Source organism: Pseudopodoces humilis, chromosome 3 (assembly GCF_049639895.1).
Source record: "Pseudopodoces humilis isolate 2021_Gansu_Grassland_sample_001 chromosome 3, ASM4963989v1, whole genome shotgun sequence".
In the NCBI taxonomy this organism is placed as follows: Eukaryota; Metazoa; Chordata; class Aves; order Passeriformes; family Paridae; genus Pseudopodoces; species Pseudopodoces humilis.
This window is the reverse complement of record NC_142202.1, coordinates 11,418,648-11,440,243: the sequence shown is the minus strand read 5'-3', so window position 1 is coordinate 11,440,243 and position 21,596 is coordinate 11,418,648. Positions and strand designations below refer to the sequence as shown.

Sequence of the window (21,596 nt, the reverse complement as noted above, 5' to 3'; positions counted from 1 at the left end):
ACCTGCAGAACAATGATTTCTCTGCACCACCCAGCCCACCCCAAAATTTGCAGGGACCTTCCAGGTTGCACAGACACCATCAGAAGCAACAACTTGAGGTCAGGCAGTGAACACTTAGTGCTAAAAAAACTGTATTTATTTAGAAACTATGTCAAGTCCAGGCCAGCTGGAGCAGCAGTGCCCTGTGTCCTGCTGCCCTCTGGCCAGCACCTCTCACTGGGGGCTGACAGCCCAACAAGCAGCTGCCTCCAGCCCTGCACTTGCTGACAAACCAGGTGCAGTTTGAGCCTCGCTCCCCCACCAATGAATGGTCTGTCACCCATGCAGATACTGTTACACTGCCCACAGCTTTGTCCTCACACAGAAATCATCCTGCTATGTTCCCGGCAGCCACAACGCAGTGCTGACATGTGAGGGACCTTTACAGAACCCACCACCCTCCTGGATGAGCAGAGAGCACTTCCACCAGGCCTTGGCTTGGGAAACTGCTCAGACACTATTTCCACCCAAGCACAAAAGAAGGGGAGGCATCAGAGAAGACCAGGCAGGTGCCTGTTTGTGCCTGTCTCCATTCCCAGCTCTGCTGAGCATTAGGAGGCCACAAACTTCTGCTGGATGAGTCTGTACCTGAGCAGATCCTGCTCAGAGACTGATGGCTGCAACCTAGCAGCAGCCTGCAGGAAGTCTTCCATGGTCAGGATCAGAGCAGACTTCTCAGTATCCAGCCCTGCATGAGAGAAATACCATGAAAGGGCTGAGAACAGGGGCAGCTGGCAAGATCCAAAAGCCCACTCTCCAGCCATCAAAGACTGCAAGGAAAACCTGTGTCTCCCTCCTTCCCCCTGGGGCCAAGCACTGGAGGTGGAGATGACCACATGTGCAGAAACTACCTGCCTGGCAATAACCCAGAGCCAGCACTGTGGTCCCAAAGCTGCTGAGGATCTTCTCGCACAGCCCAGTTACCAGCAGTGGTAACTCTCCTCCCTGTCCCTGTGCTGGGTTGCCCCAACAACTGGGACAGGTAAGGGCAGGGCTCCTACCTGCCTCAATCCACTCCACCTTGCTTTTGACAGCACACATCATGGCATCTGAACACAGGGCGTAGATGTCTGCTCCTGTCAGCTGAGCTGGGCATTTTTCTAGGATGGTGGTGAGATTCACGGAAGGATGCAGTTTAAACCTGCCAAGAGAGAAAAACGCAGCTATGAAAGCCAAGAAAAAACAGACCAGGAGAGCTGTGGCAGCCAGTGTGACTGGGCAGGAACAAGCAGAGTACCCATGTTTGGCCACTTCCAGAACGTGCTCTGCATGCTCAAAAAGGAAAAATAAAAAAGTAATGAGTTTGCTTTACTGGTTTTTTTCAACATTCACCTCTCTTGAAACATCCCTGCAGCAAGGTCCTCTCTCCTGCTAAGCAGGATCAAAGGAAACTTTGAATCACAGCACCACAGCACAGCATGGCCTGGGTTGGAAGGGAGCTTGAAGATCATCCAGTTCCATCTCCCCTGCCATAGGCAGGGACACCTTCCACTAGACAAGGATGCTCCAAGCCCCATTCAGCCTGGCCTTAAACACATCAAGGGATAGGGCATCCACAACTTCTCTGGGCCTCTCTGGTTCCAGCCTAGGAAGCACACAGGATGCAGGGAGTAGTCTTAGAGCCATGGTGCAGGATGAACTCTCTAGAACACCATCTGTTTATGCCATTGGTGTTTGACTTCTCACCTAGATAAATTAAGTGCTACACATGTCTGGGAACAACCTACACCAGGGCTGGATGAGAGCATGTTTAATGACAGAGTACAAACCACTGTAACACCAAACCATCCCATCAGAGCCACGCTGCAGACAGTGAGCCTCCTTCTGCATGGCCAGCAGCTGCTGGAGGGCATGGTGGCCAAGACACAGGGTGTGACCAGCTGCTTGCAGCCAGCCCACACTCTCACCTCTCCTCCTAACTTACAGTCACAGGCAGAGGTGATCACAGCTATCCAGGACAGAGTCTCTGCAGAGGCAGTCACAGCCAGTCACCCAGCTGAATTGCACCTGAATTGCAGGGCTTGCTTTTCTCCCTTCAGAGATGCTCTCAGGAGCTCACAGCATCTGGAAAAGCAGCTAAAGCCTCCTGCTCAATGATCCCACACAACCAGTGATTGAGAAGACAAACAGATCACAGCCTGAACACCCTAAGCACCACAGGAGGAAAGGCAATGAGCTGAACGGAACTGCCTTCACACTTGGATTGGCAAACAGCAGGGCAACTCTTGAAGGAATCAAATGAGAACTTCCGGTCCCGCAGCTGCACTGCAGTCTCACTACACCATTAGGATCTGGCTCAGCTCCTTTAGAAGAACATAGTGGCACAGAGGCTGGAAAACTCTACCAACCCCTCCACTTGGACAGGCAAGCTGAGCTTTGCCCTTCTTGTAGAAAAAGCATTCCCAGTTCAGCTTCTGGGAATTGCTCTGTCCTCCTGCCCCACCCACTGGCTGTGGCTCAGTGACCTCAGGTGCTCCCCAGGGCTCAGACATGAAGCCAAAATGGAGCACACCAAGCATCAGCCCCAGGAGGTCTGTGACCTCCTGGAAGGTGGTGGGAAGACACTGCAAGAGCACAGGATCACTCACTTCCTGGTGATGGCGCTCAGCACCTGCAGCTGCGACTCCCGGTCCTCGCTGATGCCCACGTAGACCATCTTGTCAAACCTGTCAGCAGAGAGAAGACAGCTGGGAACAGGCCAAAGCAAACCTGCCACAAGTGCTCAGCCCTGTACACCAGGAGCTGAAGGGTGGCCCTGGAATAGCTCCTTTTGCTGTCCAGTTTGTGGATGATACAGAGCCTGAAGCAGTCAATATGCTGGAGGGCAGGACTGCTCTTTGGAGGGACAGTGGCAGGCTGGGGAAATGGACTGGCAGGAACCACACAGGGTCCAGCAACAGCAGATATAAAGTGCTGCTTTCCCCAGGCCAAGCAAGTCACAGGCTTGAGGACTGGCTTGGGGGGTAGCTGTGCAGAAATTGCTGCCATTATTTGGTGCAACAGCAGGTCCCTCACTGCCCTGCTGTGCTGCTGGGGCAGTAACCAAAGTGGTGGGGACAACAAGCCGTGGTATCTTACACTGCTGCTACAGCCACAGGCACCAGCCTCCTCTTGGCTTCCTGTGAGCCAGGGCCAGGGGCCCTCATGAACAATCTCCTGACACAGTCCTGCTCACCACGGCCTGAGGAGCTCTGGAGATCCCCCCTGGAGTGAGGCAGGGTAGGATGTGACATACCTGCCCGGCCGTAGCAGAGCTGTGTCCAAGAGGTCAGGCCTGTTCGTGGCTCCAATGACAAACACCTCGCTGGTGGAATGGAGGCCATCAAGCTCTGCAAGGAGCTGTGAGACAACTCTGCAGGGAGCAAGACATGATACTTAGAACTAGGCCTTGGCAACTCACCCAGTGTCTCCCTCAGCCACCAATGGAAAAAGGATGAAGTGAAGCCACTGTGAGGTCCATTTCTCAGACTTCAGCTCCTATTTCTCTTCACTAAAGAGCCCTTACACAGCCATCCAGACTTCTCCATTAGCACAGCCAGTGAGCACATGGGTTCACTGCATAGCAGCCCAAACCCCAGACAATCCCTCAGAACAGGAAGACTGGATGGGAACTGCCAGCTTAGCAGAAGAGCAGAGAAGGCCTACGGAAAATAACCCTGTTTCTGGGTATCTAAACTGTACATACTTTGCTTTTACCAGAAGCAGCTGAAAGGTTTCCCACCACAGGGAAACAGCAGCTAATAGGAGGACAGCACGGCAGGGGTGTGAAGGATGACCTTGGAGAGGTCAAAGGGAGCACTTAGCAGCCACAGAAGCAGATGGAGGAGACTGTCTTAACCAAATGTTTGCACAACTAGCTTGGGCAATCGGGAACCTGAGGCAATGCAAACAGCAGTACTAATGCTCCAAGAGAAGAGACGGGCTGTGCTGAGAGCTGAAGGGAGCAAAGAGGGGCTAAAAACAGAGAAAGAGGGGTGGAATGGACTCTGCCTTTCAGGGCAACCTCATGCACTGCCTGAGGAATCCTGCTCTCCCAAGGACACCCAATGCTCACTCACCTGTCCATGACACCACCTGAATCTCCACTTCGCCCACGACTGGGGGCCAGGGAATCCAGTTCATCAAAGAAGATAATGCAGGGAGCAGCTGCCCTGGCTCTGGCAAACACTGTGAGGAGACAACAGAAAAGGTGAAAAAGACGTGGAAGAGCAGTCAATGGCAATAGAACCTGCTACATTCCCAGAAGGGAATAGCTGTGGGTGGAAACCAGATGCCCACTGTATCACCAGCACCAACTGCTCCTGCCTGAGGGGCTCAACAGAATGGGGACAGACAGCACCTAGCAGGATGGGCCCTGAGGCTCAGCTGTGTCTCTGAGGGGCTGCTGTCCCATCAGGAACACCAGGGACAGGAGCAACAGAAGCAGAGAGCAGGAGGGGAAGCTGCAGGGAACAGAGAACTGTAGGAGACAGCTGGGTTTAAACCCTTGCTGAGAGCTGTGGGTGGGAGTTGGGAAGGGAGGTTTAAGCACTACTCCCTTCCCTGCAGCACCACAGAAAAGCCCCATCTCCCCACGTGCAGGAGCAGGATGCACATCCTCACCATTGCGCACGTTCTCCTCGCTTTGCCCAACGTACATGTTGATGAGCTCCGGCCCTTTCACGCTGTGGGGCAAGGAGGAGATGAAGTCAATTAGAGGACACCCATCCCCTGCCAGGAGGAAGTCAGTCCCATTGTGTGAATCTCCCCCTGTTTCTCACCTAAGGAATGTCATGGCACATGTTGTTGCCACAGCTTTTGCCAGCAAGGTCTTCCCTGTCCCTGGAGGCCCGTACAGTAGCAGACCAGAGCGGCACAGACCCAGTGATAGCAGCTCTGGGTGCTCCAGGGGCAACTGGATAGTGTCCAGGATCTCCTTCTTCACCTCCTGCAGCCCACCAACATCCTGCCAGGACACTGAGGGGATCTGCCAAGAGAGGGAGAATCCTTGTCAGCACTTATTCCTGAGCTCCAAGCGTGCCTGAGCAGCTCCAGTATCCAGTATCCACATTTCCCCTCTTCTGAGCTTTGCAAAGGAGAAAATAAACTATACAAACATGTCCCCAAGCATGCTGCACTTGCAGAGTGCATTTCATCTCCAATCCTCCACTGCCCCTCGTATCATCTGTCCGCAAAAATACCCCAGGGAAAGTATCTGCCCGCAGCTTTGAGGGGAGAGAGCCATGCTGCAGACAGCCTTTGGGATCATGAGGAAAGGTAAAATTAAGAACAAAATATTTTTTAGAAAAAAAGAAATCTGGATCATGCAACTGTGAGTGACTTGTGTTCAGGGCACCTTGTCCCCCACAGGGGTCAGACTGTGCAAGGGCTTCACATCTTGCAGAGGGACAAAACCTGGGCTGCCAGGACCTCTGTGATGGCAAGGAGGATGTGAGGGACAGACATCCTGCAGGACGCTGTATGGAATACTCACTGCTCTTGAAAGGGGGGATGCAAGAACAAAGTCCATGTATGCTCATGAGAAATAGATAGGAATGGGGTCAGCTGCAGACATGTGAGGGGGTCACAGAGAACAGAGAGAAGACACCAAACCTGAGACAGGTGAACCAATGCCTCTTGGGTTATTTTGTGCTGAGCAAAACTATCCCAGAGCAGGCTGCTGCTCTGCTCACGGCTTTAGGGATAGCTGGAATGCCACAGCATGCATGACATCCTCCTGAGAGTCAGAGCAGCTCTCCTGGGAACGTGCAGAGAGAGCAAAGCTCTACATTTCCCCCCACCTGCTGGCTGCTGGTGCCAGCACAAGTGGGGAATTTAAAAATAGCTTAGGGCAAAATTCTTTCCCCCTCAGCCAATTTGCATCTCCTTCCTTCATTACTAGACTATGTTATCTTATTTTAATTCTTTAGCTGTCCACCAGGAAAACTAGGTCAAACAAAACAAAGATTTTCAGGAAAAAAAAACAAAACAACTTTTAAAGCAAAAGGTCACAGGCCCTTTTTCTGCAGTGACAATGAATGGAAGAGCTGCCCTCTCCTCTGCACTTTTGCTCATCCTGCCTGGCTAGAAAAGCTCTACAAACATGAGCACAGGAGCTGGAAAACTGCAGTAAGGTTATTTTCAGGGGAGCACATTATAAGTCTAAGACATGGTGCAGACACTGTTAACAAGAGGAGGTTTGGAATCAGTTCTCTCCAGACGGCTCAGGCTGTAAGTGCAGACAAATGTGTGACTAACCAGAAAGTGCAAGCAGGGAATTGAAAGTGATGTATCTTTAGAGTATCCAGGTCTGCTAATGGGCTTCCTGACCACAACCAATTACTAAGAAATCAATAAAGGAAGGTAAAATACAAACAAAATTAACTGCCATTCACACAGCTCACTGCTGAGCATGCTCTGTGGCTATTTGTTTTACAGCAAACTTGGCGAACACCATAAACAGAGCTCACTTCATCAATTAAAGTGGGCAGCTGGGGAAGGTGCCAGAGGAACTGCTCCAAGGCCAAGGCTTCCTGTCCTATGTTGAACTCAGCTGTTTGCACTCACGGGCATGGAAAAGAGGTTCCAACCACTTTGCTTGGTCCTAACACCACATTACCCAGCCAAACCAGTCACCCAAATGCTGCTTCCGTGGGTGCCCAGCTGCCAGAGGCAGATCATCCCCCTTCTGAGAAGCTGACTGCTGGCTTTCTCAGACTCTCCATGTCACTTTCCCTGGAGAAACCCCAAGCTCTTCAAACTGCCTGTCTGTCAGAAAAGTCCATGCCAGCTAAAGCAGCATCCAAGGCCAGGGATCAAGTCTAAGTCTCATCACACATGTGGAGAAACTCCATCACCAGCCTGTACCACAGCCTCTCTGTTCCCTCTGGCCAGGCGGCTGGGGAAATCTGTGAGGAAGCCTTTGCCCTCTCAAGAGGCTGAGCTGCACAGCTGGCACCCCTCCAGCAACAGCAAATTAACTGGCCTGCAATTAGCACTGCAAGAGCTTCCCTGACAAATTCCAAGCCAAGAGGGTGAAAATGGATGGGGGAAAGTCCAGAGGACTGTTTTCCACTGAAAGCTGGGGAAATACATGGAAGGACAGAGCAGGAAGCAACGTGTCAGAGCACAGCACTGCAGTATCTGCAATGGGCATCTTGAGCCAAGAGCTGTGCAGAACCCACCCCCTCCTTGTGACCCAGCATCCCACCTTTGGGGCTCCCACTGCCTGTGAGTGGGCATCATGCAGCTGGTCCAGTGCAGCACTAAAATCCTCCTCAAGCACCGGGAACCCAGCAGTGCAAAAATCCCTCTCCACTTCTTCGCTCAGTCCACCTGGAAAACTGGTGAGGAAAGAAAGGGAAAGGAGTCAGGCTGTGCCCCACTAGCAGCTGCAGCCCCTGCCCTCCCCACATGCTGCCCTGTTGCTGTGCTACCTCAAGGCCTGGATGCGGGTGCAAGCAGCCCGGCTGCTGTGGGACAACAAGGCACAGAAATCTCCCAGCACAAATCCCTGTGAATGTGGAAACAAAGAGCATCAGTTCAGTCCCCCACCACAGCTACACCTAGGCCATAAAAAGTATGGGGAAAAATTCCTTGCAGAGCTGTTCCTTGAGCCTCTGGTTAAAGTCTCTAGCTAAATTTTTTTTTATTAGCAGAGCTGAACATCAGCCAACACCTCTGCAAAAGGTGTGGAGTCCATAGGCACTAGAAATCTGTATTTAAAAGCTGATTATCTGAGCACCAGGATTAACCACTGAAGAAGTTGTCTGGGCTGTGGGAATCACTCCTTTTCTCCAAGGCCAGCTAGGGGAGAGTGGCCCAGCACTCCCAGCCTGCCCATCTCCACATGCTGCTGTGGTTTTACTCACAGCAGTCCTGCGGGCCAGCTTGGACAGGCTCACTTCTTTGCCCAGAGGCAGGCTGGCAGTCAGCATGCTCAGCATCAACCTCCTCTGCTCCTCTGAAGGGGCTTCAATCTTCACCTCATGAAGGAAAGCAGTCTGCACATCTGTGGGAACATTCTGGGGCTTGCAGGTTGTACCAATCACCAGGACAGGGTGGCTGCGGAGGTAAAGGGGACAGTGCATGGTCTCAGCTCTTGTGTAAGTTGAGGGTTGAAGTACTCTCTTACACTGCCATCACATGCTAACTCACTCTCCCACAGCTAGGCCATTGGCAGAAGCAAAGAAAATGCCCACAGCAAACAAGCAGGGTCCATACCTCAGTGCTGGGTCTCTGTCCAGGAGCAGCTGCCTCAGAGTAGCAATGACCCTGGCATCCTCTCCGAGCCCATCTCGGTCTCTGCCAAGCACCTCGATGTCTTTCAGCAGGAGCACACAGGGCTGGTACTGCTGGGCCTGGTTGAAGGCCAGCTGTACTTTCTCCTCTGTAGCTGCACTGGTGTCACCACACAAACTGACGCAATCGACCTGCCAGACACACCACACAACACAGTTGCAACACAGACAGCTGGGTGCCTAGGACAACATTCCACAAAGCTTTCCACAGGTAATTCATGGCCCAGAGGAGATCAAACTCAGTATTTCCCAGAGACACATCCAGGTGGTATTCAAAACAGGCACATTCAGGATGCCTTGGCACGGATAAACGGCTGTTACTTGCTTCTCTGCAAGAGGTGAGCTAGACAAGAGGGTCTTAATCTGAAAAAGGTGAGGCAAAGGCACCAGAGAAAGGCACCAGCAGATATCACAGCTCAGCACAACCTAAGCTGGAAGGGAGGTGAGAGCTGTGGAAGACTGAGAGAACAAAGTATCTTGCACAACACTGCAGTAAATAGAGGAGGAGGCCCAGGAAACTTTGCTCAACCAGTGCCAGACAGGCTCAAAGTGCAGGAGGAAGGTAAAGGTGACGGGTGTTTGGGGGGAAGCTCTAGGTGGCAAGAAGCCCAGACACTGTTTACAAAGCAAACACTTGATGAAGTTATCCAAGGGGAGAGGTGACTGGTGAGCCCTGAACAGCAGCCTGGGAACAGGCAGTGCTGCCTCCTGGTGCTGCGAGGTTGTCCAGGGAGACCCAAACTATCTCCAGGATTCCCTGAGTTTCAGCCTCAGAAAAGGCAGCCTGAAGCAGGGAGAACAGCTCCCTAAAGGGTAAGGACAGGGACACAGAGCAGAGGAACTCCTGTGCTCCATGTACTACAGAAAAAACCCAGGGGTTAGGGTTGTGGCAGGCCTAATGGCAGCAGTATCTGTATGCAAGTACCAAAAGGCAGAGAGAAAGGACAAAAACTTGTTTATCAAGTGGTGCAGATTAGAGCAGGGAAGAATTACTGTGTCCTAGTGGGATGGCAGAGACAAAAGGGAAGAGCAGGTGGAGTGGCAGTGTTAAGCACTCCACTCAGTGAGAAAGGGAGGGGAGAGTGTAAAAGCTGGAGTAGTAGAATAAGATGGACAGAAAGCATCTCTGTCTTCAATAGCAAGTGTGTTAAGTCTTTAAAAGCAGCACACAACGCTGAAACCAAAGCTGCAGCCTTGCACACACACCCCACTAGAACCTGAGGCCACCTGTCAAGACATGACAGTGTCCCAAGCACATTCTAAACATGGATCTGGAGATCCTGCGAAATCCCTGCAATCTTGCATTGGATCCCAAGAGCTGTGGCACATCTGCAGAAAAGTCAGAGCTCAGCACCACAAAGGATCATGTCCAGATGAGCTGCACAGCAGTGGGCTAAGGCACTATCTACCTGCTCCCCTGACCCAGTGTTACAGCTTTACTTGGAGAGAAAAGAACAGGAAAGGAGTTACTCTAATAATATCCACCAAGAGAACGAGCAAGCCCATGATTTCCTTCCACAAAAAGAGGAACCTTCCAGCCCTATTCTTTCCATTTTTCTTCTTCCATGTCCTTTCAGAATTTCAGAAAGTCTCCTGGAAAAGTCACCACATGTCTTCCTATCACTTTTGCAAAGATTCAGGGAGATGAAAGCATTTATGGGATAATCCCAGACCGTCAGAGTGGGCAACAGCGGTGTGCTGGAGGAAAACAGCAATTGGAACAAGTCAGTGAAGACTGTTGGTTCCCAGAACCTTTCGTGCAGGACAGAGACAGGTGCTAGAACGCATTTCAGCTATCCAGGCACCTACCATTCCCATCAAAAGGATTTTTCCCAGTCAGATGTGGTTTTGTAACAATAGATTTCTCATCCAAATACTCTCACCTGCACAGAGAAATAGCTCCTTTACCTTGCCTGCTCCCACTAGCTGCACCTGACAGTCACAGACCTCATGCTGGCACAGAGGAAAGCAAACATCTTCCATGCTTTGCCTACCACGCAAACTCTTGTGAAAAATCTCTTTCAAACAGATCTTGTAAAAACTTGTATCAAACTCTCCCTAAATTCTTTATTTTTCAGGTTGAAGAACTTAATCAGCTTTTCCCCACACAGAAACTGGTCTAGACCCCTGATCTTACCCAGTGTTCTTCTCCAATTTTTCCAGTTCACTTTTATGTTGTGATGGAGAGACCAGAACTGTGCATGATATTCAATCTGTGTCAAGACATGGATTTGCACAGCAACAGCACCCACTCTCAAGTTTGTTCCGAAAAATGTGATCTGATTTTTTACATATACAGAGAGCAGAACAAAAGTTTTCATGGGGCCATTGACATAAAACCAAATCCTTAATACTGACAGTCAGCTTGAACTACATCATATTCCACATAAAACCATCTCCAGTGAATTTCACCTGCCACTTCACTGCTCTTGGCAGGTGGTGGTGAACACAGCTACAGGGCAGCCGTTTCACATGCCAAGAGATTTTGAGCCAGGTCTGGTACACACGCTAGCATGAAACCAAAGGCTGCTTCTCCCCCTCAGCTACAGAAGATCTCAGCATCATTTGTGCCTCACTTGTCTGCATGCGCTCAAGGAAGCAGCTCCTGGACAGGCTCGTGTTATGGCTGCAGCAGGGCTGACTCAAAAAACATTGCCATAATTCTCTGTCTGTTGTAAATCCACCAACCCACCGGCCACAGGAGGAATTACCTTGAAGAGGTGGAGGTTGAGGCAGCCACACACAGCTCTGACAGCCATCAGCTTCCCGCTGCCACTCGGCCCCGAGAGGAGAACGCTGCCCACGCCGCTCAGTGCACTGGCCCTGTAAGAGACAGAGTTCTCCCTGTGGCCATGGTCCCGCCTCTTCCAGGCTCACTCCAAGGAATTCTGACTCACCGACAGTTCAGGTGAGGCCGAAGAGCATCGCAGAGCTGTTTCACAACATCAGAAAGTCCCGCAGGAGACAAGCTGCTCCAGAACTCATTGCTGTTATAGGCTGGGGCAGATGGGACAGTGCTGTTTGTTGAGCCCACCTGTGAGAAAGGAAAAACACCACCCAAGTAACCACCGGTGCCAAGTGACAAAATCTGTCCTGAAATGTCATTTTCCAATGGCAGGAGGCACAAGTCTCCAGAGGTACATTAATCATCCACAGTGCAAGCTCAGCCTCAGATCTCCCCTCTCTGCTCTCTACCAGCATCTCACCAGATAGAGAGAGGTGTTCTGGGTGTCCACCAGGTAACCCTCAGACTGCTCGCCTTCCACCATGCCTACAACCTTCTTCACCTTGAAATAAAGCTCTGGCCACCTAAGAGAAAAAAACAAGCACTCTAAACTGCTGAGCCAAGATCTTGAAGGAACAATATAAATGTCAACAAGAAGACAGCTAAAAAGCACAGGTAAGCAGAGATACTCCTGTCCTTTTGCTGTCTCTACAAGGACCAGCCAATGTGCATGTTGGGAATGCCACTGTGAGCACCCTTATCCTGACACAAAGAGGACATTCTCCCACTTAACACAACCGTTCCAAAGCCACATGAGCAATACCAAAAAAGGCAGAATTGGTGGCCAAACAGAAAGTTATTCTAACATGAATTTCTAGGGTTATATTCACATTTTGCTGTTTGTCACAAGTTGAGAAGCCCAGCTCCCATTTTGCTTTATCTTGCTCTGACTGTCCTCAGGCCACCCCTTCCTCTTCACTCTATCTCCATCAGTTGCTCTCTTTTTTTCCTTTCTTCCCTTCCTGATTATTTGAATGAGCTAATGGAGGCCACCCTCTTAGGTGCAGCCCTCCATAATAAAAAAAAATATTTCCCTCTTCCCAGTGTATTAAGAGACAATAAAACATTAAAATCCAGGGAGAGATCAGAATGGAATAAATTGTCTGATTTCAAGAGAGTCAATCATGGCAAAGTATCTCTGCTCTTCCGGTACCAAGTAATAGAGCCAGAGTTTGTTGACACCTACCTTAGGAACTTGTCTGCATTTAGTTCTATAAACTCGGCATTTCCAAATGTTGGAACACACAGGATGTCTCCCTCCTGGACCAGCCTATAAAAAACCCAGAGAGCTTCACCAGTGAGAGGGAGTAAATCCTTCTGGTTGTGTGCCCTCCCAGCCCTGCATCACAAGTGTTTTTACAGAAAAGAATGTAAATTAATTCATACTGACTCATTCCTTAACTGTAAATAAAACTATCAGTAGTCACTGAAAGATTTGTCATGCCCTGGATGGATCCAACGGTATCCAGACTACTAAGGGGAGCCTTCTGGGAATGGTATAGAAGATGAACATCATTACAGTGTCTCATTCAGACAAAATCTCCACTTTATCTATGGAATAGCTGGGGATAATTCCAACAGATAGCCTTGACCAGCCACATGGAAGATGCTCAGCCACGGACGTCAGAAGAGAAGGTGGCAACACATCCAGTTTCCAGACTACTCAGCTGAAAACTGGGATTATAAACACAGCCCACAAAGGAGGTTTGTGGGCAGCATTTGTGAGATATCGGCACTGGGTGGTGGATCATGAGGCAAGAGACCTGAAGATGACTTCTGAAGGACAGGACAAGAAGTGCTCTGTCCAAACAGAGCACACTCGTGATAGGAGAGTGCAAGGGGATATCCTAAAACCACACAGCACGTGCACTGGGGGTGTCGACGTGCACAAACGAGTGGCACAAACACGGTGTAGCTCACGATTTCGCCCCGAGTGTCCCCCCCGCACAGCTCACCGCGGTGTTTCGAAGTGCCTGTAGAGCACGGAGTCGTAGCTTCCCCGGGTGCTGTAGGCCGGCGAGCAGACGATCTCCAGGTGCAGCTCCTTGGCGAACGGGGGCACGGACAGCACGGACCGGCTGCCCGTCCCATCCGCGGCGCCGCTCCTTTCGTACCTCTGCAGAGGGGACGGGGAGGACGCTGAGCCGCGGCTGCCGCTGGCCCGCTCCCCGGGACACCCGGCCCCGGCTCACCTGCAGGCGGAGGTGCGCGGCGGCGGCGGGGTCGCAGCCCAGGTTGAAGGCCAGGGCCGGGGCCAGCAGCGCGGTGCCGTCGGCCAGGCCGCGGCGGGCGGCCCGCGGGTACTCCCAGGGCGGCGGCCGGGCCAGCAGCGCCGCCAGGTGCTCGCGGGCCGCCCCCTCAGCGCCCACCCGCACCCACTCGCCCTGGAACAGCCCCAGCGCCAGCAGCCCGCGCCGGCTCACCCACACCTCCGCCCCGCCGCCGCCGCCGCCGCCCGCCCCGCCGGGCACCGCCCTCAGCCGCGGGCCGGCGGCGGCGGCGGCGGCGAGGCGGGAGAGGAGGGGCGGCGCGGCGGCGGAGGGGGGGCGGCCGCGGGCGGTGCCCGGCGGGGCGGGCGGCGGCGGCGGGGGAGCGAGGGCGGTGCGCGTTCCGCCGCCCAGCAACCCCTGGAGCGCCGGGCGCGCCTCCAGCACCAGCGGGCCCGGCCCGGGGCCCGGCCCCGGCAGCGCCTCGCCCCGCCGCGCCAGCACCGCGCCGCCCGCCAGCCTTCCCGCCCGCCCGGCCGCCCCCAGCAGCACCCAGGCGAGCGCCGGCGGGCGCCGCACGGGCCACACGGCCACCCTCCGGCCCGCCGCCAGCCCCAGCCGCCGCAGCAGCGCCCCGCGCAGCCACAGCTCCGCGCCGCGCCGCCCGCCCGCCTCCAGCGCCACGGCGCTCAGCAGCACCGGCTGCGCCCCGCCGCGCCCCGCCGGCCGCACCGCCAGCACCAGCGCGCCGCCCCGCCCGCCCAGCGCCGCGCACAGGCCCGCCGGCGCCAGCAGCAGCGCCGTGGCCGGCGACAGCTCGGCCGGCGGCGCGTCCAGCGGCCGCAGCACGGCCCCCGCCATCGCGCCGCCGGCCCCGGGAACGGGGGCGAGCCGGGGCGGAGCGCGGTGGCCGCCCCGCCCCGCCGAGGCCGCAGAGAGGCGGCGCAGGGCGGCCCCTGATCGCGCTGGCGAGACTGCGCTCCCGCACCTGCTCCGAGCCGTGCTGGCGGCAGCGACATCCGCTGACCCCGTCCCGGTCCTCCCCAGGCTCCAGCAGTCTGCGGCCAGAGCCTGCGGAAGGTGGGACAGAGGGAAATGTGGCCAGAAAGGCGGGCGGGGCTTTTGCCTATCCGCTCGCCCCGGGAGCCTCACCTGCAGCGCAGTGTGGCACCGCAAGGAAAGGGCAATCGGAGCAGAACCGGTGCCCTCGCCAGTGGCAGCCTGAGGAGATTTTGCGGGCTGAACACGTGCACCTGGTTTAAAAGAATGGACTTGTATTGGTGTCAGTGCTGAACTAACCTAGGAAATCGTAGAATCATAGAATAGTCTGAGTTGGAAGGAACACATAGGACCATCAAAGCCCAGCTTCTGTACCCGCACAGGACAACCCCAGTAATCACAGAGAAAGCTCGAGAGTATTGTCGAAACACCCGTTGCACTCCGTCAGGCTTGGTGCTGTGACTACTTCCCTGGGGAGCCTTTTCCAGTACCCAACCACCCTCTGGGTGAAGAAACTTTTCCTGATATCCAACCTAAACCTCCCCTGATACAGCTTTAGAGCCATTCTCTTGGGTCCTGTCACTGGTCACCACAGACAAAAGATCGGTGTCTCCCTCTCTACTTTAATCGTAAGGAAGCTGCAGACTGCGATGGGGTCTCTCCTCAGTCTCTCCTCCAAGCTGAACAGACCAAGTGACCTCAGCTGCTCCTCACAAGGCTTCCCCTCCGCACCCTTCACCATCTTCGTAGTCCTCCTTTGGAAGCTCTATAATAATTTTAATGTCTGTTTTACATTGCCGTGCCCAAAATTGCCCCCAAGGCTCGAGGTGAGGCTACCCAAGTGCAGAGCAGAGCAGAATAGTCCTATTCCTTAATCAGCAGGAGATGCTGTGCCTGATGCACCCCAGGACAGGGTAGTCTGGAGGGAGTCAGAGGCTCTCATCAGCACCTGTGGCCTCTGCCATGGTCTGCTCGTTGCACCAAGTGCCTGTTGGGGATGCAAGACGGGAGTAAGGAAACACAAACCCCGCAGGATTCTCGAATTCTGCATCCACAGCAGACGTCCAGACACGCTCCGCAGCGGTCTGTGGGATAAGGAAAAAGAGTGAGGCTTGTAGTTGCCTCTCGGCTCTAGCCAGCCTCCCACTTTCCTGGGCTGCTCGCCGTGTCCCATCGCCCTGCTCCACACGAGGGAGCGCTTACAAAGCGTTCGGACCCGCTCCCTGAGGTGCCAGTCAGAAAATCCAGCCTGCGGCTTGGGAGGATTGGCCAAAACAAAGCGACACAGTTAGATATTAATAGTGCTAAAGCTGTACGGAAATGGCACCATGAAGATGCTGCCGCAAGTGCAGCCTTGCAGCCTTTTCTGCTCTGGGCCCATCACTGGGACACCCCCAGCGCTCCATTGCACCCGCAGGTGCCTGACAGTCAGCTTCCAGTCAGTGAAGAGATCTGCATGTGCCAAACACTGGCTTTGAATTTACTGTCTTCTCTTGCCTGGGCCACATGGAAGGGATCTCTTGCTTGAACAAGCACAACGCTTGTGGCTGAGGGACCCCCAGGGCTCCTTACAAAGGGAAGCTCATGGCACCGGGCCCTGATGTGGTCACCAGGACGGCTGCAGGGTCTCACATGGGCATCAGTGGAGATGTGTGCAAGTGGCAGCCAGGTGACCAGTGACATCAGGGTTTCTCCTGTCACACTCTTGTCACTGGCCCGGGCCTGAATGAGCACTGGCAGGAGCCATGGCTGGCTCTGGGTGCCACTGATCTCAGGCTGGATCAAACCTAAAGCAACATGAAGAATGTGCTGCCCTGCTCCTATTGCTGCTCCAAGCACTGATGTTGGGGGACAGTGGACACTTCCCTGCCAGGGTTAGCGCAGGCAGCTAAGAGTCGAGTGACTCCCTGCTCTAAGGAGGGCACCAGACCCTGTCACCAGGAGCTGAGCCTCGGCAGTCACTGCCATCCTCCAGCATCTGTGCCCCACAGCCACTTCCCAGCACATGAAAAGTGCCTCTGGCCAGTAGCCCTCCTCTTGGCTCCTCCTTCCCAGCATATGGTGAGAGCTGGGAGCCCACCAGGCACTACCAGGAACGTGAGTGGTCTGCACCCTGTGCATGCTGGAACTACAGTGTCTCCCCTTGTAGCACTTGTGGTGGTGACGTGCTTGCTCTCACAGCGCTGCAGCCAGCACAAGGCAAAGAGCCAGGCCATCTGCACGCAGGCAGACCAAAGGGAAAAAAAAAAATAGAAAAAGGGATTGCAAGCATCCAGTGCCAGCGTGGCACAGCCCAAATAAAAGGTTTGCAGATGCTGCTCAGGCAGGATTAGGTCTCCAATGTGCTAAGTCTCGGCTCTCAGTGAGCCTAATTGCTGCTGCAATAAGCCCTGGCTGGTCCTTTCCTGAACCGTGCTCCCCACAGCCCCCCCAAGCAAACAGTTTTCATTTTTTTTGCTGCAAAGCTTGTATTTGCCATGCATATGTTACCCCTCCTCCCCGGCCTCCTGGTGGGGTCTGGGCAAGCAAAGGGGGGGAAAGGCAGGAAATCTGCACATGCCCACTTATTGCTCTGCTCTTCCCAGGAACTGTCCCCCCACTCTTCCCCTGTCCAGCACAGCCTGTGCTGCGTCTGTGAGAGCAGCCAGACCCAGCAGCAGAGGCAGGACCAGGTGACAGCATCAGTACCTGGCCACACAGCCCCTGAGCTGTATTAGGACACTTTCTAAACTGGAATTGTTCAGATTTTAATAAAACCATTTGATAATTTTCCATTATGTTTTGGTTGTTAGATGAAACTGGAGGTGGTCCAGGAGAACTGTCAAGGCATGTGCGTGGGCCAGTTCAGCAACTGCCAGGAGATGTGTCAAAGGAAGGTATAAATTGCAATACAGAGCATGAAAACCAAAGATACACCACAATTTTATTTATGGACGTGTAATAAATAAATGGTGGACAATACAGGAAGAGCCACATTCAAAAATCCAGATTACTAAAGTGCTTTTAGACATAAATATAGGGTGACCAAGAAACAGCTCTGACATTAACACTTTTTACAGACAATTACAAAATATCTTCTTATGTCAATTCACAAAATTGTTTAATTGCTCCAGGGTACTATGGCTTGCTTTTCAAAAAGGTCTGTTCTATCATTCATAGAGTGGTAAGTGACATTCAAGAGTGTACAAAATCATTGCATAAACAAATACATCCTTACCCCCTTCTCCCAAATATGAGTTAAGGAAGATACACAGTGTAAATCCAGTGATAAGGCTGCATTGGCAGGCTAGATCCTCAGGGAGTATAAACCTGCCTCTCTGTCAGGTTACACCAGCTTGAGGATGAACCCTACCATGTTTAAAAACCCTGCTGCTCCTCGAGGTGGAAGAATTGTGTGCTCGGCGTGGAAGGACTTGCACACAGGCGCTGCTGGAAGCGCTTGGAAGAAGGCGTCTGTAAACTGCACCATCCTTGCATCTGCGTGTTGGAGGAGGGAGCAACTCCCAGTGTGTTGCTCCTCTTTGTGCTTCTGGCTAGCTGGGGAAGTGGTCCGGCACGGAGGGGAAAGGGGTTCCTCCCCAGCAGCAATTGGTGCTGACCACAATGCGCTCCCATCCTCGCACTGCTCTTGGCCCCACTGGGACCCCTCTGCCACCCTCCACCCTGGCTCTGCTGAGAAGTGAACAGCTTGAAAGTGAGGGGACAAGGGGATGTGTGTGCCCAGTTTTAAAATGCCCTGAATTCAGATAAAAGTTCTGTTATTTAAGAAAAATATATATATATATCAATAAATCAATAAATATTATGGTCTCGCCAGGACACTGTGAGGTCTGGCCTCCTCCGCAGCAGCCCAAGCTCAGTGGTCCCTCTCGTTCTGCTCTGTGGGGGGATCCCCGTTGATGTACTGCCTCAGCACACCCCTCTTCTCATGCTTGGCTGTCCTGGAGAGGTCGATGGCTGTGTCCTCAGAGTCTTTTGCAGGCCCAAGCTTGTCGGAGCCCCTCTGGGAACTGGCCTGCGTCCCTTTGAGTTCCTCCTCCTCCTGCTCCATTCGCCAGCCATCTGCCAGCTTCTCTTGGCTCTCTGCCTTCCTGCTTACCTCCATGGACTTTTTGTGCATACCTTACAGAGGGGAGAGAGCAAAGCAAAGGGCACTGGTTGCTTATTTCTGCCTGGGACAGCTCAGAATCACCTCCTGCATTATTGCTACTTCTTCAGTTCCTGCCTGCATCCCAAGGAAAGCTCTCTCAAGCTTCCAGCCTTTCCCAGCTCAGAGCCCTGTCACCTGTTCTCTGCAGCCAGAGGGGATAGCTTGTGGCAACGTTAGTCTGTACCTCCCCTGAAAGAGGGAAGACTTACTGGGAGAGGTGCTGTAATGACCCATTCCAACCTGGATTTTGACTGTGTATGAGCACAGGGTAGCTCTGAGGTACCCTCAGTTTAGGGGTTGGTGGTAGTGACTTCTTAGATGCCTTTGCAACTCCCATGGTGCCTGCTACCACTGCAGAGTGATACCCACCCATGTGCAGGCACCTGTCTAACATAGCAGTAAAAGGTTTTCCTTTTCCTAGCTGTGCTTTGCAGGGAGGAAGTGGAAAACCCAGGGCACTTGACAGCCTGCGTACAGCTCAGGGCTGGGGAGGCCCCACTCCTTTCTGTAAAAAGGCAAGGGCAGCCGTAGGAAAGAGGAAGCTGAGCCCTGATCCCCCCAGCAGCATCCCAAGTTCCCACTCACCCAGCAGCCATGGGGCACAGGATCCCACCAGCCCACTCTTGGCGGAGTTGATGATGGACTCGGGCAGAGGGATGGAATGCCTCACCATGGCCCCATAGAGGCCGTACTCGGCCATCACGCTGCTCCGGCCCCAGCACTTCTCCCGCTTCCGCCACTTGGCTCTTCGGTTCTGAAACCAAACCTTCAGGGGTAACAGCCAGGAGAGCACGGAGGGGTGGGATTGGGGAGGAGACAGCCCCCGTGGCCGGGTGTCCAGGGCCCATCGGGAGCAGGGGAATGTCCATCCAGGGCAAAAGATCAGCCGTGGGGGTGTGTGGAGGGGTTGGGTGGGCAGACACAGGGTGTGGACATGCAGGCGGCACCAGGAGGGCAGCCAGGGCGGCGTGTGGGGAGGGGTGTGAGGGAGGGCACACACGTGGGTGTCAGAGAGGGGAGGAAGGGGGGGAGAGGGAGCACATATTAACACGAGGGTGATCCCAGCCGAAGTCACCCTACGCTGCTCCATCTGCCCGCAGGGCCGCCCCACCTGATTCATAAAGCACCAGCCTCTCCAGAAAAAGGGCTCCGGAATGCAGTGACCAACGATGACAGAAGGTGCTCAGGTCCCCCTTCCCACCCCACTCATGTATTTGAAGGTTTGAGGGGTGTAGATATAACTGGGCTGCTGCCCAGACCACCACCTCATTCTTAAGCTGCTGAGCTGTTCCATAGCAGGCCCTAAAATGCCACGTGTCCCGCAAAGGGGAAAGCTCCCTTCCTCCTGTGTCACAGCTTGGCCCAGCAGCTCCAAATTGCTCCCAGCTCCTGCCTGAGTGGGAGGACACAGCCAAGTTGCCAGCAGTGCACAACTGCTGGGGCCATCCTAGTCCCCTGGTTCTGCGTGTCCATTTGGAGGCTGTTCAATGCCAGCAGGCAGAAGCTGAGCCTCCCCCCGGGCGCCCTGCAGCGTTTCAGTGACACCACGTTCCCACCATCTGCACCACTGCCACAGAGCAGAGACGGCCGGATTCTGGCAGCCCGCAGACTCTACGGAAGAGAGAGGACCTCTGCAGCCACCTACCTGTATCCTGTCCTCCGGCAGCTCCGTCTTCACAGCCAGCATCTCCCGGGCGTAGACGTCGGGGTAGTGCGCTTCATTGAAAGCCTTCTCCAGCTCCTCCAGCTGGTGAGCTGTGAATACGGTCCTGCCGAGAGGAGAGAGCATCCTGTCACACCGACCAGACCCTTGGGCAAACAGCGAGGCTGGCAAGCCCCCCCACGCTGAGGTTTTCCTCCGGAAAATCCTCCCTCCCAGCTGCAGCCCTCCTCTTTCCTCCGTTTCCTCCCTTTATTTCCCTTGGGGACACCGACCGCCCCAGCCTGGGGATCAGGGGAACAGCGCGAGGATGGTGGCAGCAGCCAGCAGGTGAGAACAGGGACAGCCTGGCTCCCGGGTTCTACCTGTGCCGGCGTTTCTTCCTCTTGATCTGGGAGGTGGACATCTTCAGGTCGCTGGCGTCCCCAGACAGGCTGTCCTCATCTGGCAGCAGCATGCGGGAGGGGAAGAGTCACGTTCCCGTCGAGAGCGGGGCAACCGAACGCAGCTCCCCAAACACGGTTCCAGCCGCCCGCGGGGAGCGGGCCCGGGGCAGGGAGGGGTTCCCTCCCACAGCTGAGCCCGAGGCGCCGCACCGGTGGTGCCATCCCGGGACAGGGGGTGGGAGCCCACGCTTGCCGGAGGGTCGAAGGCTCGGCATCCCGGGACGGGTAGCACGGGAGCCGATGGCGCACCGGCGGGAGGATGCTGGCCGCGGCCGCAGGTGCGAGGCAGCCCCGGCAGCGGCTCCGGACCGGGGTCCCCGTGCGCGCCTGAGCGGCCACCCTCGACCCCGACCCCGCTCACCGGAGATGTTCTCCTTGTGGCGGCGGGCGGCGGGAGGAGGCCCGGGAGGCGGGCGGGGGCCGCGGGCGGGCAGGAGCGGCAGCGGGGCTGGCAGCAGGCACGGGGCGCCCGGCCCCCCGAGGCTGCCCCGCACCCCCGCCCCCCGCCCCGGCGCCCCGCCGCCCGCGTAGCCACCGGCGGTGGCGGCCGCGGGGGGCCCGGGGGGCGGCTGCAGCTCGGCTTCCAGCCCCAGCAGGTCGGTGATGGCGAAGCCCTTGGCCCGCAGCCCCGCTCCTCCCGGTCGCGCCGCCGCCCCGGGTGCCACCGGTACGGGCACCGCCACCGGCCCCGCCGCCGCGCGCCCCCCCGACGGCTCCGCCCGGCCCGGCATCGCTGCCGCCGCCGCCTGGCCCGGCCACCACCGCCCGCCGCCCTTTTTATCGTCCCGCCGCCGGTCCCGGCTCCAATCACACTCCAGACCGGCGGGGGGGCGCTCCCAATCCCCGGATTAGCGGCCTCTGTCCCCTCCCCCGCCCGCACCGGCCCCGCGCCCCTCCCCCGGCCCTCCCCGGCCACCACCCGCCCCCCCGCCGCCCCCTCTCGCCGTCCCTCCCTCCGTTCCCCTCGGCCCCCGCCCCTCGGTCCTCACCACCCCCTGCCCGATCCCCTGCGGTTTAGCTCAGATCCTCCC

The 21,596-nt window shown here is 55.2% G+C and overlaps 2 protein-coding genes across 2 annotated transcripts; both read right to left on the bottom strand.

Moving 5' to 3' along the window:
• Positions 1 to 114: 114 nt before the first annotated feature.
• PEX6 (peroxisomal biogenesis factor 6) lies at positions 115 to 14,171 on the bottom strand. Its single transcript, XM_088052594.1, has 17 exons — positions 13,296 to 14,171; positions 13,059 to 13,219; positions 12,290 to 12,373; positions 11,525 to 11,627; positions 11,216 to 11,352; positions 11,030 to 11,141; positions 8,242 to 8,450; positions 7,890 to 8,082; positions 7,455 to 7,531; positions 7,229 to 7,361; positions 4,800 to 5,005; positions 4,642 to 4,703; positions 4,098 to 4,206; positions 3,275 to 3,391; positions 2,628 to 2,705; positions 1,041 to 1,180; positions 115 to 727 (listed from the first exon to the last, which is right to left on the bottom strand). The coding sequence occupies exons 1-17, from the start codon at positions 14,169 to 14,171 to the stop codon at positions 591 to 593; spliced, it is 2,934 nt and encodes a 977-aa protein (XP_087908720.1). The 3' UTR covers positions 115 to 590.
• A 3,041-nt stretch (positions 14,172 to 17,212) lies between these two features.
• On the bottom strand, positions 17,213 to 21,296 carry VSX1 (visual system homeobox 1). Its single transcript, XM_005533009.2, has 5 exons — positions 20,927 to 21,296; positions 20,485 to 20,563; positions 20,105 to 20,228; positions 19,045 to 19,225; positions 17,213 to 18,431 (listed from the first exon to the last, which is right to left on the bottom strand). The coding sequence occupies exons 1-5, from the start codon at positions 21,294 to 21,296 to the stop codon at positions 18,166 to 18,168; spliced, it is 1,020 nt and encodes a 339-aa protein (XP_005533066.2). The 3' UTR covers positions 17,213 to 18,165.
• Positions 21,297 to 21,596: the final 300 nt, after the last annotated feature.